The sequence below is a fragment of the Rhodamnia argentea genome, chromosome 6 (genome assembly GCF_020921035.1).
Source record: "Rhodamnia argentea isolate NSW1041297 chromosome 6, ASM2092103v1, whole genome shotgun sequence".
NCBI lineage: Eukaryota > Viridiplantae > Streptophyta > Magnoliopsida > Myrtales > Myrtaceae > Rhodamnia > Rhodamnia argentea.
Genome location: NC_063155.1, coordinates 14603111 through 14621047, shown reverse-complemented (window position 1 = coordinate 14621047; position 17937 = coordinate 14603111). Strand labels below are relative to the sequence as shown.

The window sequence follows — 17937 nt, the reverse complement described above, 5'->3', positions numbered from 1 at the left end:
CAAGAGTTTGGGTGAAAGTTCAGCAGCATATCGAAATCCTTGTCATCTTTTTGTTCATAGAAAATGCGGAGTTATCCTCCAATTTTTCAACTAGCGAGCAGTTTGTTGTGTAGATTTTGAACTTCTGCTTTCGTTTCGACACACTGGCGCTGCGTTGACCGGCGTTATGCATAGGGCAACACACTGGAAAAATAGTAACAGGGTTGGCAATTTGAAATGTCGAAAACATCATAAGCTTCGTCAAACATACCAAAGAGTTAACTTTCCAAAAAAGGAAGTACATAGAACATGTTGGCTCGATAGACTAAACAAACAATCCTCAAGAACATTTGCTTCCACGTTTCGGAAAAATTCGAACTCGATTAAAGCTTTAAAATAACCCCTGAGGAGGAGATGCACATACGTAACGAAATGGGAGAAACTTATTCATGGATTAGTAAGTTTTGCATGGTGGCTTCCTTTCCCTCTCTATTTCACTGTCATTTCAGTGATTAACTTGTTGCTTGCCTTGGAATTGAAAGATACAACATCGATGGTCTAATTTGTTTCCCTTTGGACGAAAAGCAGTGCCGAACGTGAACACGCCTTTGTGTCTAATACAACTTCCTTGTCCCTGTTGTCCTCACGCCACCAGTTCTGAGGGACACCATCGACAAACACTAGGTTTGCAAAATCCGCTTTTGATTAGTTGATGCAGTTCTCCTGATTTTATTTTCTTCCGGAGACATTACCACTACTGCATAGGGTGTCAAGTGTGTTACTCTTTAGCTAATTGGATTTCTCTGGCAAGCCACGTAGCGCTCGATTAGTAGTAAATAAACGCCGTGCCGGACTTTTCGGCAGAGCAAATCACCCGTGATACTCAAGCGAAAGATTTTTAAAAATTGAGCGACGCTCGGGTGGTCGGCAAAAAAAGTTAAAGAGGCCCTCAAGCGAGCGCCGCATGAAAGCTATGACACCGGTGGTGTTTTTATTCCAATCGGACCGCTTTATCTTATCCAATATAATCCGTTTTATCAATTTATGCAGCTTTATTGCGTGTTTTCGGAATTTATGCAATTGAAAATATAGCTCTTATCCCAGTGAAATCAAGCTGCCTTTAATTAGAATAAATCGAAATTATCAGAAACCTATTTAATTGGAAACCAGTTTACAGATTATGAAATGATGGATGAAAATGGAATTTTTAGACCCTGTTTGGTCACATGGAATCGGCAAATCGAAATGGGATTGTTTGTAGAGATAACCAATCCAATCCCATTCCCTCTGTTTGGTAGACTATAGTGACATCCGGTCCTGGTACGTGGAAAATACTCATGGAGAGGGACAGCAAACATTGATTGTTGTGTACCAAAATCGACATTAAATAGAAAACGTGTAATACTTTCGCAGGAAGTTAAAAAATGTTAAGACCTAAAAAATCATGGGATTAATACCACAGAAAAACCTCAGATTGATACACTTATGACAAATTTACGCTAAATTAATTTTTTGACCATAAAAAAAATTTCAAACTGGTACATTTATGACATTTAAGATGAATTTGTTAAATTACATGCGTAAAAATGCTTTGTGCCATGCTAATACAAGTCTCACACATGCCCACTATCATATTATTGATTAAACCGCACAATTGTGACAAATTTATCCTAAATTAATTTTTTTTAACCATGAAAAATCTCAAACTAGTACACCAGTAACTAATTTACCCTCGGTTAAATTAAGTTAATACCACGAAAAATTTCAAACCGATACACCTATGACAAACGGAGGGTAAAAACCACAAATTGGTACACTCGTCAATTACCACGTGTCATACAACTAAGCACTTTAATGCTTAGAATTAATGAAAACTAACGGAGGGTAAATTTATCACATATGTACTAGTTTGGAGTGAGCTTGTTACAGGTGTATCGGTTTGGGGTTTTTCATGATTAAAAAAATAATTTTGGGTAAATTTGTCATAAGCATACTAATTTAGGATTTTTCATGGTATTAATCCAAGTAAAATTGATAATAAAGATGAGGGTATTTTGGTACACTAGCTGTAATATGATGCTATTTACTTGCGAGGAGTCTCTAGGTTACGTTTTTATAGTCCAAACATTGTTTTATCCGATCTTTGGCCACGTTCTCCCGACCGGACAAATCTGGATACATCCGTATAAAATGTTGGATAAGAAATTCAGGGTAGGTGGTGGGATAAACTCGGATTGGATTAAAAAGTAAAAAAAACAAAAAACTTAACAAAACGAAAAATAGGCACAGCACCTTCTTTGCATTTTATTCCAGTCAAAAACAGGGAGAAGTGCAACCAAAAAGAGGGGGAAAAAATTGAATGAATTCAGAAATCGCATCGTTGCGGTCACCGCTCAAATCCAATTCGTCGCAGTTTGAAGATTCCGAACTTGCAATCGCAAGGTTGATCTCAGCCTCTCATCGCTTCAATTCCAATTCGTCACCGATCGATACATCGATTCCAACCCTCCAATCTTTGCATAACCACCGTGAATTTCAATCAATCCATCATCATTGCCCGACAATTTCACTTTTTTTTTTTTTTTTATGCTCGTTCGTAGTTGTTGGAGTTACTTGCGGACATTCAACCAGGGTTTTGCAGGAGGGAGAATCGAATTGGGGTGTTGTAGATCGCTCAAATTGAAATTGACCCATTAATCCGTTTATGATTCATTCATGAGTAATGCAAGTTTCTTGACCCATACCCGATTCGATTCATATCCAATTCATACCCAACCCAACCTATATTATTAAAACACTTCTATATTTAATTCAATTTAAAAAAAATTACTTATTATATATTTTTGAAAAAATTACATTACTATTTATATTTTCATAGAATTTTGAAAAAATAAGAATTTTTTATTTTATTTTTTTATGATTTTGACCCGATTTAAAGCTTTGCTCCCGTGGTTTATCGCCACATGGTTGTTCTCCATGTGAAAATATTTTATTTTGGTAAAAAAGTGAAAATAATTGAAGAGCTGCATGTCCGTCTCTTCTTTTGTCCTTTTCATTGCTAAGACTCTCTCTCTCTCTCTCAATTGCGCTCTCTCCTCCATCCTTCATCTTCATCTGCAAATTATCTTCATTCCCTTTTTCTGCTTCTTCTTCCGCGATGATGCTCGAGCTTTGTGGCAGAGCTCTCGCATGCATGGCCACTAAAACTGAGCTCTGCCATAGAGCTCCCTTGGCCATAACCGCCGTGGCCGAGCTCTGCTGCGGAGCTCACGCGGCTGGTCGTGTGTTTCCCTTTGGCTAGTTCACCCTTCTATTAGGTGGGGAGCTGCTCAAAGGCGGCCCACCGGAGCGACTCCTCCTCGTCACCGCCACCGTCTCCTGCAGAGGAGGCCGAGCGGGCAAAGACGGTCTCGTCTGAGTTCAGGCAAAAAAAGAAGGAAAAAAAGAAAGGTGGAGACATTAAGCAGGTTGTCTTAAATGAACTGTAAACGAGTTCACCATTGACCCACTTACAATTCACTTATCTCATCTTCTTAAATGGATTGTCTTGTATGTTGGTCTGCTAAATTTGTTATAATCTATTTCAATGCTCGTGAGTTATTAAACGGGGGGTTTTGGATCCATTTTGACAGGTCTAGATGTTGGAGACATTGTTACCGAGTGTGTTCCGGTGATTCTTCCAGGGTGCTGAATTTCGTCTGGAGTTGTGGAGGGAGGCGTGAGTGGCGTTGGATTTCAGGAAGGTGGGGATTGAGTTTCAGGGTTTTGGGGTAGCTAGCTGGCTTTTAGATTTGTCCAGATTTGACCGTTGTGTGCGAGATTGATGAGAAGAGAACAATCTTTTTGCTTGAGGAGGAAGTAACTTCCCTTCTCAACCAGGAGTACTTTTTTTTTTTTTTTTGGTAACACCAAACATGTATGATTGGATTTTTCGCAATGCCATGGATATTCGGACGATTTCTAATCCCGATTCAAAGCCGGACGATGAAAGGCAAGAGAATGTGGAGATCAGGGCGGAGGTTCTCTCTCCGCCGGTTGCGGCGGAGCTTGCATTTGCCCGGAATCTCTCCGGCGATTCCGTCTGAAGCCCCTGCTTCGACGCCCACTCGTCTGCGCTCCCTCATCTTCCCACCCGAAGCTCCATTGAGTTGGAATGCCAGATCCATCTCCCACCAGTCCCTCGATTCCGGCGAGGCGAGCGGGGATCGATGATGAGGCGCCGATTTTCGATGCCGATGCGGACGGCGACGGCGGATGATGAGCGATTTCGCAGCTGAAGGAGAAGAAGGTGTGGGGGACGATGGAGGCGCGGAGGAGGAGGTTGATGAGACCATCGACCCTGAGCAGTTGGAGAGCGTGTTGTCTCTCTTGCGGAGCCCTGCCGGCGGATCCTTGGGGTTGACCCTCGACGGGATGCGCTTGGCCCTGCATCCGGAGTTTGTCATTGGAGTGCTCGACGCCCCGCTCCTCGGCGGTGGCAACGTCCTTCGTTTCTTCAGATGGGCTTCTTCCAGGAACTCCGATCTCGAGGTGAACGCCCTTGTTCTCGAAGAACTTGTTTGTTCCATCTGTTGGGGTGGTAGCAGGACAGAGGTGTGTGCGCTGTGGGATTGGTCACGGAGGTTTAGGAGAGGAGGTGGGATGGAGTGTTGGACGTGCCTGTTCTCCTTCCTTTGATAATTGTGCTTTCGCCGGTGGGTGAATGGAAGGCTGTGCTCAAGGTGCTCGACATGGTCGACGAAGCCGGAAGGCGCGTTCCCGACGACATGTCTTACTATGATGTTGCTATTGGTGCGCTTTGTAGGTGCTTGATGTATGACCTCGCTTGGTCCGTGTGCGAGAGGATGCTTAATGCAGCATGCCTGTGCGACGGCCATAAAGTCGGGAAGATCATATCTTGGTTTTGCGATGGGAAGAAAGCCAATTGCGCCTACCCGGTTCATTTAGCCGCGAAGGAAGACGGCAACTCCTCCCCGCCTCAATCCTGTATGAACTTTTTGGTCGCCTCGTGGTGTCGAGAGGAGCATCAGACAGTGAAATTAGGTTGGGAGTTGCTGGGTGACTTCAAAGGGGAGCCACGAAAATTCGCTATTGAGCCATTTTCGGGCGCCATTCGCGGTCTTTGTTGGATTGGAGACTTCCATGGGGCAAGGGAATTGCTCACTAGGATGACTGCTGAACGAGCAGCTCTGGGAAATGCAGCTCTTTACTACGTGATCAGCAGTTGTTGTTCAGAGGCCGAGGCCAAGGAGACGAGATTAGCTATAGGGAGTTGATGAAAGTGATGCAAGCTGAGGGATTGGAACCGGATGTGTATACCCGTACTGTCCTCATCGGTGGTTGCGCAAACGGCTGTGAGATGGATCAGGCCAGGGAAGTCCTGTTGGAGGCCGAAAGGAAGCACTCTAAGCTGACGACGCCGGTGACTTGCTATTCACCTATCCGTGGCTACTGCAAAAATCTAAGAATTCGATCGGGGCCTCGATTTATTTAGCGAGACGAAGGATTGTGGATTCTGGCCAAGTGTTGATGGATACAATGTACTGATTCAGCCGCTTTGCTTGAAGGTATCGGATTGGGAGAAGGCAGGGAGAGTGTTGGAAGAAATGGAAGAGAGAGGACTGCATCTTAATGACATCACGCGGGGGCTCATTGAGGCCATCAAAGAATTCGAAAGTGAAGGGGCGGAAGCCACAGAACTAACTGCAGGAGCTTTTAAACTACTGGGTGCTAGCTGCCTCGTCAAAGCCCAGCATTACCTTGACATTCTTCCGAGTCTTATCAATAACAAATAAATAGGATGTTTGGCTGAACCGTCTGTTTTTTTTAGTCTATCAAGAATAGGGAAATTATAAAATAAAAAAAAAAATCTTAAATCTATTACAATTGCGTCAATTCAGTCGTAAATTTTTATTTTTTTTTTTGCAGACTCAATCCAACTTTTTGTAATAGTGCCAATTCAATCTTTTGCAATTATGCCTTTATTTTTTTTTATTTTGCCGTTGTCTCTGGCCACTGTGGCCAGAGGAAGAAGAAGAGAGAATAAAAGAAGAGAAGGAAAAAGAAAAGAAGAAAAATATAAAAGAAAATAATAAAATATCGTTGCGCTAGCCAGCTAGCCTCTACGTCTGCATTGGTTGGAAATTTCACTGAATGGACTAAATTGACACCATTATAAAAGGTTTAAGACTGAATTGGAAAAAAAAAATCATTTAGAACTAAATTATAATAGGTTTATGACTTTTATGGTAATTTTCCCATCAAGAATAGATACGACTTTTGGCTGAAACCATGGTCCAACGTAGCCTCGGCAATTTTTGTTGTGTGGCTTAGACACATGATGCGGCATGCTTCTGTTTAGCCCGGGAAAAATGATAAGATTTGAGAGAGCATTATAGTATGGCATGTGGTTTTAGTCACAGTATTTCCTTTCCACACCTTGGTCCAGCAAAGCAACTATAATAGCAATTCAAAGGACAAATTTAAAATGTAGTTGGTATACATACTTCCCGTGAAAAGGTTGATTTTCATATGCACAAAGTTTCCATGTTGCTGAAAAATTCGAACTCGCTTAAAGCTTAAAATAACTCGGAGGAGGAGATGCACACATGTAACAAAATGGAGCTAACTTATTCATGGATTATCAAGTATCGCATGGTGGCTTCCGTTCCTCTTTAATTTACCCCGAAGAAACTGGCTTATCTTGCGAAAGCATCGGTCTTTGGACTCTTGCTTGTGCTTGACACCACCCTATGAAGCCATGGTCAAGATCCAACGTCTAATCCCGTACCTGCCTCCAGTAATAGCTTATGCTGGCCTCCAAATCCAATACAAGTTTTGTACATACTGAGAAAGAAAACAAACCAAGCCTTGATGGAAGGCGGCCGGCCATGCTTGTGAACCAGAGTGCAATAAGACAAAAGTAGTCATCTTGTAGCGATTTACTCACCGTCCACCATGCATGAGCTTATGCACCACCTCTACCACCTGTCCTTTCACGGACTATGTAAATTCCGAAAGTGGTCGACCAAGTCATAGGAATCACTAAGTCGTTGGAGATTGGATCGGTCAAGGAGATTAGCTTGTGCTTGCTTGGAATTCAAAGATATATCGCCAACTTGTTTCCCTTTGGATGAGATGCAGTACCGAACGCGAATACGGTGATTCCTTGTCTCTGTCATATAGCTGCTACTCACCCTCACCTCTAATACAACTTCCCTGTCTCTGTTGTCCTCGCACCACCAGTTCTGAGGGACACCATCAACAAACTCCTCAACGGTCTGGAACTTTTCATGATGAACCGACACCTCAGTGGTATGTTCCGGTTTAATTATGCCGGAGACTGGGGAAACCTGGTTTAATGAAAATGCCAAACATTAAATTAGCCAGCTCCGCTTTAGATCCTCCCATTAACTTAATCGATTTGACAAAAAGGCTGCAAACACCCAACAGACATTGATAAAACTCAGGGAAAAAATATCTGCATGACATCCCATTAGTTTACAGCTTCTAAACGTAAGATGTCACAGTTGACCACCCCAGAGGGCAGACCTAAGATGGCATTCATCTAAATAATAATTTTGCTTGTCTTTCTCCTCAAAGTGCCACTGAACAGACTAACCAACAATCGTAAAAGATTTTTCAAAGAGCTAAATCTTCCAACCTAGTCTACAAGTCAAGTCGATCAAAGCCAAATCAATCAGAGGGCAGACCCACCTTACAAGTTCCAACAATAGACTAGATGATTTACCACACAGAAGAGCAACTACCGTTAACAGTTTCAAGATCAGCTCCCTGGCTCGATGTATTCTTCTACTAACGTTTTCATATCAATAACTAAAAGTCAAATTCCTCAAGAAACATTTAAAACCATAAGATCAAACAAAATTCGGAGCCAGTCTTACCCTAAGCCATTGTGGAAAGCCAAAGGAAGCTCTCGGGCGATGGTCCAATGCCTGTCCATCGTCCTTGATCATAGAGACACCTTCACAAATTATTTGAAATAAAGCATCACTGTTCCCAGATTTATTTGTAATTCGCAAAATAGATGTGTCCTGATTTTGAAGGATTATGTTGTTGGTGCTGACAATGGTTTCCGGAATCATAAATAACCCTTTGAGCGTAGTCTTAACTCTCTCATTTTGGGCAACAACTTCACCAAATTCTTGCCTCCGGGCTGACTCATCGACTCGAGCTATATCCACATTAAACATGCAACGAACTGGTTTGTGATCACTGTCTGTCACGTCCATGCAAGCCTCGTATCTGCAATTGGACATTGTAAAATCACAGCAGTTATGCATAGTGAGATCTATGAATATAAGCCTGAATCACCTTCCCCTGATTTCTTGAAAGAACATACATCCAACAGATTAGATTAGAGAGTTCAGCGGTACGCTTAGGACGAGAGAGAAAGAGGAGGGAGAGAGAGGGCAAAGGGAGGGGGGGTGAATGGAATCCAATGGCAACAGGTGCTTGAGTTAATGATGACTACAGAAATCCTGTGATGTATTTATGAGGGACCAAATTCTATTTAAATGTAGCTGGATACTCTCAAGATTGCCCGAGGTTTACATGAAAGACCGATGCTTGCGCATACCATGTTAAACCGGATGCTTGTGCACACTAAAAGGCCACGATAAGCAAATGCAATATATGCCTCCAAATCACAGGTTGTCATGTCAGGAGGCCTTTTTAACAGAATAGCATTACACGCCATAATATTAAAACTTACCGTACTACTGAAGAGACTACAGGACACTCTAAACTGCATTCCGATTCCAGAGCTGAGCGGCTATCACGGTACAAAATTCTGTCACACCATGCAGGAATGCGCTTCTTCTCACTAGAATCATACCCTAGAGCAAACAGAAAGTTTAGTGCTCAAGAGCTTCAACATCTAGAGGACCAACCTACTAAGAGGTGCTCATCATGGTTTTCTAGGGGACACTAAGATGTTTCTTTCATTGGCTACATATACCAGCAATGACAGACCATATTGTAAATCAACAGCTGATACAAAATTCACATTGAGAATCTACCTGCTAATCCCGCCTGGTGCCGTTCAAACTTGTATGTAGGAGGAAATTTAACAACTGCTTCACGCATTCCTTGGAAAACATTACCGGCTTCCATTTCTACTCGAAGCTGATCCTTCTCCCTAAGCCAATCAAAACATCTCTGAGAAACAAAATCTCTCGCTTCATCATATGTAATACCATCAAGCCGGTAGTTGAAATCGCCCAAAAATATGACCAGGTCTGCCTCAGACAACTCGGGCATTACTTCAGCTGACTGGGAGAAAGCTCCCTGCTCAGAACAAATACTAAATCAGTACGAACCAGAACATCATAGATCGTTTCATGTAACTATATAATATAAGCATGATACCAGTGTTGAGATTTTATACCTACATTTGTTCCACGGAGCACTTGGACAGCAGAAGAGGCGCCGACTGCAACAGAAAGCATCAATGGCAAGCCATTTAAGTAAGCAAGCCAACATACATACACCGTGCAGGCAAGTTTACAACACAATAACAGGTTTGATGGTATACCAGTCACCACATTGGAAAACGTAGATGCTCTCGTGAAGGTCATACTCCTATATACATGATCAAAATCATCATTCCGACGAGCAACTGCTTCAGCATGTGCAGCGAAGTGACAATTTACAAAGCACATGATTCGGTCATACACTCTCATCCTCAAACCGACAGCTCCCTGTTTGTATTTCAACCACGTTAAACACAATAATCCAAAATTAAGGAAGAAGAGCATTTCAGTAAACACGTGAACTGACAGATGTGTCTTCTCAAAACACACATGTAAGCTAAAAATCTATCAACAAAAAGCAACCAAAGAAATAATTCAACCTTTTCAACAACTCAACCATCCTCAACCATTGACTAGAATGGTCGACACTTTTTTGATGAGGATGCTGGCACAAAATCACTACCATGAAGAGAGCAAGACAGGCAAGAAAAGGAGAAACAGTATGAAGTTCATCATTTACAAGCTTTACCAGTGAGCAATGGCAAAGCTTATACTTTATATCGTTAGGCACAGAATATCCATGGAATGCGACGCTTGCTTACTGGGCTTATCTCACCCCTCAAACTGATTTCTGAATCCTAGTCTATAAACACCTTAATCCTACCACATCCCATCCAAACGTAACAGAGGGAATCTATTGCCCTATCATGTCCTAAATCAAAATCACAACGCAAAAATACAACGTACTCTTCTTAAGAAAAACAGAGAAGTCATCAGTCAGTCAGAGATTAAACATGCCAAGAAATAAAGTCTTCAAATGACAAGTGAGAACTTCAAAGCGCCTACATGAAAGTTCATTGTATCATGAGATCACTACAATGAAACATTCTCATAGCAATAAGCAACAAGAAGCAGCCACAAGTGTATACCTTGTTTCCAATTGTACGCCCAAATCCACAAGGAACTGCTGCAGCATCAACATCTCCAGCATGAGGTTTTAGAGTATTTCTCACCCTGACAGACACTTTACACATCAGAGAAGAAACTTCCCATTAATTGATAAAGGATGAAAGAAAATGCAATTGCTTAAATATGTAGTGTGCAGCTTACTTAGACAACTTGCTTGAATACTCTTTTAAGTTTTGATGAAAATGCAGAGTCATCCCTACCATTTTAAATTGTGTCTTGCCCCTGGTAAAAATATTTCGGGCCTAACAAATTGCTGATTAATTTTGAGGTGGATCATAGAAATGAGCTTAATAAATGTAGCAGCTTTTAATACACTGCAGCAACTTAGTTAAACATACATTTTGATTACTTCATCTCTTATAGAGTGCTTGCCAATACGAAGGAAAAAGAAACATTCCATATCACTTTGGGATATAGAGCAAAAGAGAAACGAAAAGAACTAACCACATGGCAATGAGCAAGCCAGCTAGTTGCCTAGAGCCCATACGTTCAAAGGTTGACCCCTCATTCAATGTTTTGCCAATCATATCCAACCACCATTGTCCAACTGCACTACCCTCAAGCCCCACCTATAAATGAAATACCAAATTAGTTGATGCAGGAAATATGATGCAATTCTCCTGATTTTATTTTCTTCTGGACACATTACCACCGCTGCATAGGGTGTCAAAAATACTGCACACAATCTTACCAGAGTCTCAATGAATTTTGTGAGGGTCACAAATTACAGTGGAAAGCATGTTAAAATAAATACATAGTGATTGTTTGACTCACATTTGAAAGGAGTAGAATAGGAGGGAAAAATTGTGAATATCACTAAAGTCAGACGGTTGGTTTAAAAGAGAAAGATGCACCATCCTCGAGGATTAATTGCTTAGACAGGGAACATTGGATATCACAAAAAAACATGCATATTCAGAATGATAGGGGAAAAAAGTTGTTTTCTTTTCCAATTTCCAGTAACAGACTCTACGAAGCAGAGAACAGCACATGTGAATGATTCACAAAGTTGCTTACTGTTTCTTTGGCTGCAGACACAGCAAGGAAACCAGCGCCCATTTCAACTTCTTGCAGCCCAACAACAACGATATTTGCATCAGATGCTGCAGAGCCCAGCCATGATATGAGAGAGTCTCTAGAAGCTCTTTCCTGTCCAACATTCCACGTGCCAGCCAATATTTTCATGTTTTCTATCCTAGAGTATAGAAACTCTTTGCCAGCCAATTCTGAACGAAGTATGCTGTCGATAGGTCCAGGGGATGTAATGCTCCAACCACGTATACCGCCATGTTTAGCCAAGCTGAAAACATATCCAGCCCCTACAGCTAACTTTAGAACAGGACTGCTGTAGGCTACCCATCCTCCTAGGAGGTTACCTTCAAGGTCCAGTACATGTATAGACCCGCTTGCATAACCAACCCATATGCAATGTCCAAATGTACAAAGACATTGCACAGGAAAAGAGTGGTACTGGAAATCTTGCAGACGATTTCCGTTTCCATCCCATTGTATCAGTAAGCCACTCGCACACCCAGTCCAAACCATCCCATCTATTGTTGTAACAAGTGCTTCTGTTCTCCTAGAATCATCTCCAAATGCCCCTTTTGTTGCCACTCGACGAACAGCATCAGCAGCTCCTAATATAACATTGCGAGACCGCTGAAAAAAACCAAAGGAGCTCTGTGTTTTTTCCTTTCTTTGACTAGAAAAATAGTCCATTGAAGAATCCTGCAGTGCTGAGATGTCGCCTCGGCTCTCTACCTGTCCATCTACACTATAAACGTTCAATAACTCCCTCGTACGAGCATCCCTACACATAGCAATTATTCCAATAAATGGAACTCAGATTTCAAATTTGAAAACCTACAAGCTCCATGAGGAGACGCACAACTGCTAAGGTAAACATTTTGCAAATAGTCAACCAGAAAGGATGACCACAGAGAGACCCATAGCTAGGTTGAAGAGAGGATGCAAACGATCTCCTAAGTAGGTATTCTCGTAATAAGGAAAACAAGCCCATCGAATAAAGCATATTAAAATACATGCATAAAAGTAATACTGTCTTAATTGCATGATTCCATAAGCTTCATTTGCAAAAGCTCTTTATATATTAATTTAGGTATGAGCAAATATGACTTGACAACTCTTGATATACAAGCTCCATCCTCCCAAATTGTCTTGCATATCCACAGATAAGGACTGAGAATAGTTCACCAACATTGCCTTTGATATTAAAACCATCTGAGACACAGCAAAATTATCCATGGTAACATGCAACTTGAAGATTCCATGCTTGAATTTGAATACATGGTTGCTTATTGTCAAATAAAAGTGGAGAACCACACACCCATTCAGGAGAATTCACGAAAAAATCAAACTCACTACGAAGAATTGATTGGACCAAAAAAAAAAAATCTGAGCATATTCAAGCTATATATATATATATAAATCCAATAGCAATATAAAAGGAATGCACATACCACAGGGCGAACGACTGATTTCCAAAACTCCACACTTTTCCTGCATAATTATCTGAAAATAAGTGCTTGACATCAGCTGCCAAACTGTTACAGAAACCATTTGTGTTAACATAGTTCAGAGGGTCAATATATGATCTATCCACAATGGAAGTAGCCAGATGTCTTTCTTCCACTGTTAAAGAAAGAGATTTCTCAATAGCTTCCCATGGCCAAATTTTGATAACGCCACCCTCTGAACCGGACCACAGATCCCCTGAATTGAACAGAAACTGACTTAGTTTCAAAGAAAGCAAAGAAACAATGCTCTTGATAATGAAAATCTACTCTGACGTCATTCATCATAAATCAACACAAGGATGTATACCCAGAAAGGTAAAAAGAGGGTTCAATGATAAGTAATGAACAGATAAAATAAGCAGAAGATGGAATAAGTCCAGCATTTTGACTATGAACAGAAAAAGACGAAAAATAACGAGCCATGTTAAGAAGGTGCAGAGGGGTACCACCCTTATATAAAATGGCTTCAGGTAGAACCAACCCATACACAAAATTATGCTCAAAAGACTATTTTTAACATTTCCAACATGCTAGATGTATCAAATTGAACTTCCCAGCTATACCAAAAAGTGGAGAAGTGTACAACCAATCATCCCTGAAAAAGAATACCACGAGGATTCAACTCCTTGAAATGCCCTTCTGTTCCTCTCTTGCCAAATGAGCCACCAAAAAAAAAAAGGAGAGGAATCATTAGTAATCTGTTTCTTTCCAACACACCAACCGAAAGTCCCTCTCCGAGCCCAAAGTTCATGTTGCACCGTGCCTGAGGTCACCCGTTTACTCCTAAAACTGCAAAAACTCTTATTGTTCCCGGCTTCAATGTAAAAGCAAGTAATTCACACTCTATTCTTCAGTCACGCACAAAAAATACCTATTAGCCAGTATCTTTCCTCCTCTTAGTACTACTCAAATTAAGACTACAATCCCAAGCAAAAAAAGAAACCTTCAATGGAACCTTGACATAGCAGAGAGAATCCTGAATCTCACACAATTGTATGAAAAGGAACATTGCCTGAACAATCCACTAGAGCATCTATCTGGTTCCACACTCTATCACAATTATCAGTCAAATAAAGAACTCGGTATATTAGGCTAATCATCATGACACTCCCCAATGAACAGTTAAAACATTCTCACATCTGTCAAAGAATAGCACATTGGACGCAACTCAGCCCCGAGTTCATCACCCGAGTTCATCACAAACACAACCAAATGCAGCTCCACCACCTTATTAAACATAAATTCAGCCCATCTCTATCAGATAAACCCATTCACAAGCAATAATCCTGAAATAAAGCAAAGAGTAAACATGCACAATAAACCCTTAACAGACTCAACAATTCAATTAATTGCAGCAGCAGGTTCAATGTGGTGTCTGGAGCTGTAACTTGCATACAGCAGCTTGCAAACCCTTTTGCGAGCCCGTGAGAGTATTTGGTAGCACAAGCACTGATAGACTTCTAGACACCAAATACACAGCCACATCAATCAAGAACGCGATGTAACCAAATAATAGTACTGACACATATCAATAATTGCAACTTGACAATGATCTTTCAGATCATCTGCTGCAAAGTTATGAAAGAAGGAAACTAAACAAATTATCAGACTCCAGGGCAGAAAGTATGGACCCTTTATCAATTGAGTGACATGCAGCTTATGGATGCTTGTAGATGTATTTCCATTTCCAAAGGGGAAAGAAGCTCTTCAACTATGGAATTCCCTTGCAGCCAAAATAATTCACTCCATTTCTCTAAGACATGAAAGATTGGCAGGGAGAATGTGATTTCTCGTCTAAGTTTTTCCATTAGTTGGCTACCTTTGGTTTTGAAGATCTGGTCTTTGTACGATATACAATGAACAATGACAGGCAACATTCACCACGCGAAGTTAGATAAGTTAGCTCCTTTTAGCTATTATGCTTTATTTAGTACAAAAGTTCAAAATATCGGGTCCTGAAGTCTTCCCTTATCCATTGAACCATCCATCTCCACAGAAAGTTGAATCTTCTTTTTGTATCATCTAATAGTCATCATTTCATAAGTGCGAAACCTAGGATAGTGCATTGGCAGGCTCACATACTGTTTCATTGCAGTTAGTAGTAGATATGCATTGCAAGTGGACCTCCATTACGTAGAAGTGAATGGTCATGCCTAAACAACTTGGTCTCTAATGCGCAACCAGAATCTAGAGTCATATCAATCCTTGCTGAGCAGAAAGATCTTACCATAAGAAGAGATGACGACGGAGAGAACAGGCCCTCGATGAGCCTGCCACGACAGTGCTTCCTTAAAGCGAGTTTTCTTACTGCTACACGCAGCAGCAACAGAAGAAGAACCAAACGACATGCTCCAGCACCTGACCCTTCCGTCCTGGTGACCGCTCCACACCACCTGGCTCGCCTCGTCGGCCACCAAGCACAAGGCGGGCGAAATCCCACCCATCGACTCCCTGTAGGGCACAGTGTCGGGTTCAGTGTCAGCTTCAGCGTCGACGCCCTCGCCTCTCTCAGCCGCGGCGAAAATATCAGCGGTCAAGTCCCAAACCCTGACGCTCCTCTCGCCGCCGGCCCACAGCTGAGAAGGGGTGGCCACAAGAGTCCCCAGGGAGCGCCCGATTTGGGTCTCCCTCAGGGGGTGCGGCCTCAGCTCCACGCACGGCGGTCGCCCCGGATGGACCGCCGCTCGAACCGGCAACTTGAAAACGCCCGCGCCTCCTCCCCGGCCCACGAACTCCGGCAGCGCCGCCGAGCCCTTCGAATTCCGCTCGCCCCCCAGCGTATCGCCCGCAGGAGGAGCGTCGAACGAAGAAGAGGTGGAGAGCTTGCGATCCAAGAACTGGAGCATGTAATCGAGGCGCTTGGTGGTGGACGAGATTGCGCGGTGCGCTTCCGCTCCATCGCCGCCGCCGCCGCCGTCGTCCTCCCCCTCCTCCTCCGAGGACTCGAAGTGGGGACTGAAGAAGGGCTGAGACAGGGGAGGAGTGGTGGTGGAGGTCGTCGGGCCTGTGAGAAGGTCGAAATCGTAATTGTCGCTCATCCTCTCGAGGCGGAAGAGAGAATCGAGGAAGACAGCAGAGGGAATAGGATCGGACAGCGCGCAGATCTTGGGCTGAGACAGTCGTCTTACGTGGTCCGTCGCCGTCTTTGCCTGATCTCTTAACTGGTCTTCCACTTCCACCGTCTAATTTTTTATTTATTCGTTTCCTTTTTTATCCAACCATGAATTTCTGATTTCGATTATCCAAATTATAATTATTTAGTACGATTTCCTAAACTTGTTTAATTTTCTTAATGCTTTCTTAGTCCAATGCCTCGATGTTACCAAGTATATCAATTTGACAATATTTCATAGGCTCTGTTCATTTTACGGAAAAAAAATCGTTTGAAATAATTAGTTAATGAAATTTTTTTCATTATTTACAATAATTTATGTACAAATATTTTTCATAAAATAATTTCGCTAATTCATTTTTTGTAAGTGATACAAACGATCGTTTTTATAAAAAAAAAAAACTTTCAAATTATTCTTATTTTTTTTGAAATAAACTACTACTCGTCAAGTTTCCTCCTTTGATTCGTGACTACATTCTTTTGTGTAATAAGTCTTGCTGCTTGTTTGTTATTTGCCATTATAATGGATTTAGAAAAATTTACCATAAGCTAAACAAAGTGTCATGTCCCGAACCCTACGAGCACACCAACATTCCCCCTGACCACGCTTAAGTACGGTTCTCCAGGATCCAATGGCCAACAACACTCGAACTAAACCCGAATGATAAGCACATGCAGAAGCGAAAACAAAACTCCATACAAAACAAATTACAATACGATACATTGGGACGGTAAAAGCAAACTTATATACATATATACAAGTCTTTTACAACAGTCAAACCTAAGGCTTCAAAGGCCATTGTACAAGCCTATGACCACCTACAACAAAAAGGATCTAGTGGTCGAAGTCTAATTTTCATCTAAAAAGTACTCATCAAAAAGTCAATAGGCTAACTACCCTAGGCCCCATCCTTACTATCCTTTGAAGAAACCTCCAACTCCTCCTCCTCGTCGGTCTCGGAAGATAGCTCCATATCCGATGGCTCCACGATCTCCACATCCTCTTCCGGCACCAAGTTCTCCGGGTCGGACTTCAAGTCATTAGGACCAACATCGGGGTTTGTCACTACACTTTCAGGAAGGGCAGCTTGGTGTGGGGTCCCATTCCCTAACTCCATCATAGGGAATATCAAAACCCTTCAACGGTCCTACCAGTACGTCCCCATGGTGGTACGTCTAAGCTAAATAAGTATGGGGCTTCCAAAATGACTCTCCCACATCTACCTAGATAGTAGTAGTATGCCTATAATATACCTTATCATCCCCTACTGGATACTCTGTGATCATCGTCTCCATGTCCCGGGGTATTCCAAATCTCTACGGTGGATCATTCATTGTCGAGGTGGAAGATCCGAAAAGGGGTGACCCACGACGGGGTGAGAATAAATCTTAGTAAAAAAACTCATAATCCTAAACTAGGATGCTAGTACCTTCGGATACATCCTAGGTGAGCGATTCTAAACAGATTCCATCTCAACAAAAAAAAAATACACAACATAATTCAAGAATTAAACGCCGTTTTCTCTTCCAACTCACCTCGCCTTTAATACGGCTATAATACTCAAAAGCCCGCGTTTAACGCATCAGGCTACAATATGTATAGACGGACTTGCGTAATAATGCCTCGAGCCATTATATAGTCCGGACTGCGCATAATAACGCCTCGGATCGACATAACCTACGTTTAACGCCTCGAGTTAATATCCCGCATTTAACTCCTCATGATGAATATAAAACCCCGCGTAATCACGCATCAGGCTACAATATGTATGGACGGACCCGTGTAATAACGTCTCGAGCCATTATATAGTTCGGACTTGCGTAATAACGTCTCGGGTCGACATAA

General features: G+C 42.0%; 1 protein-coding gene across 2 annotated transcripts; it reads right to left on the bottom strand.

Moving 5' to 3' along the window:
* Positions 1-6590: 6590 nt before the first annotated feature.
* On the bottom strand, positions 6591-16135 carry LOC115748371 (type II inositol polyphosphate 5-phosphatase 15-like). Of its 2 annotated transcripts, XM_030684837.1 has the most exons (11): positions 15207-16135; positions 12923-13175; positions 11460-12252; positions 10887-11011; positions 10403-10487; positions 9536-9701; positions 9393-9433; positions 9021-9288; positions 8714-8837; positions 7884-8244; positions 6591-7331 (listed from the first exon to the last, which is right to left on the bottom strand). In XM_030684837.1, the coding sequence occupies exons 1-11, from the start codon at positions 16015-16017 to the stop codon at positions 6975-6977; spliced, it is 3384 nt and encodes a 1127-aa protein (XP_030540697.1). In that variant the 5' UTR covers positions 16018-16135; the 3' UTR covers positions 6591-6974. The 2 variants fall into 2 exon arrangements, with proteins under 2 accessions (XP_030540697.1, XP_030540696.1); XM_030684836.1 differs by having other exon boundaries at positions 9393-9701.
* Between the last annotated feature and the right edge of the window lie 1802 nt (positions 16136-17937).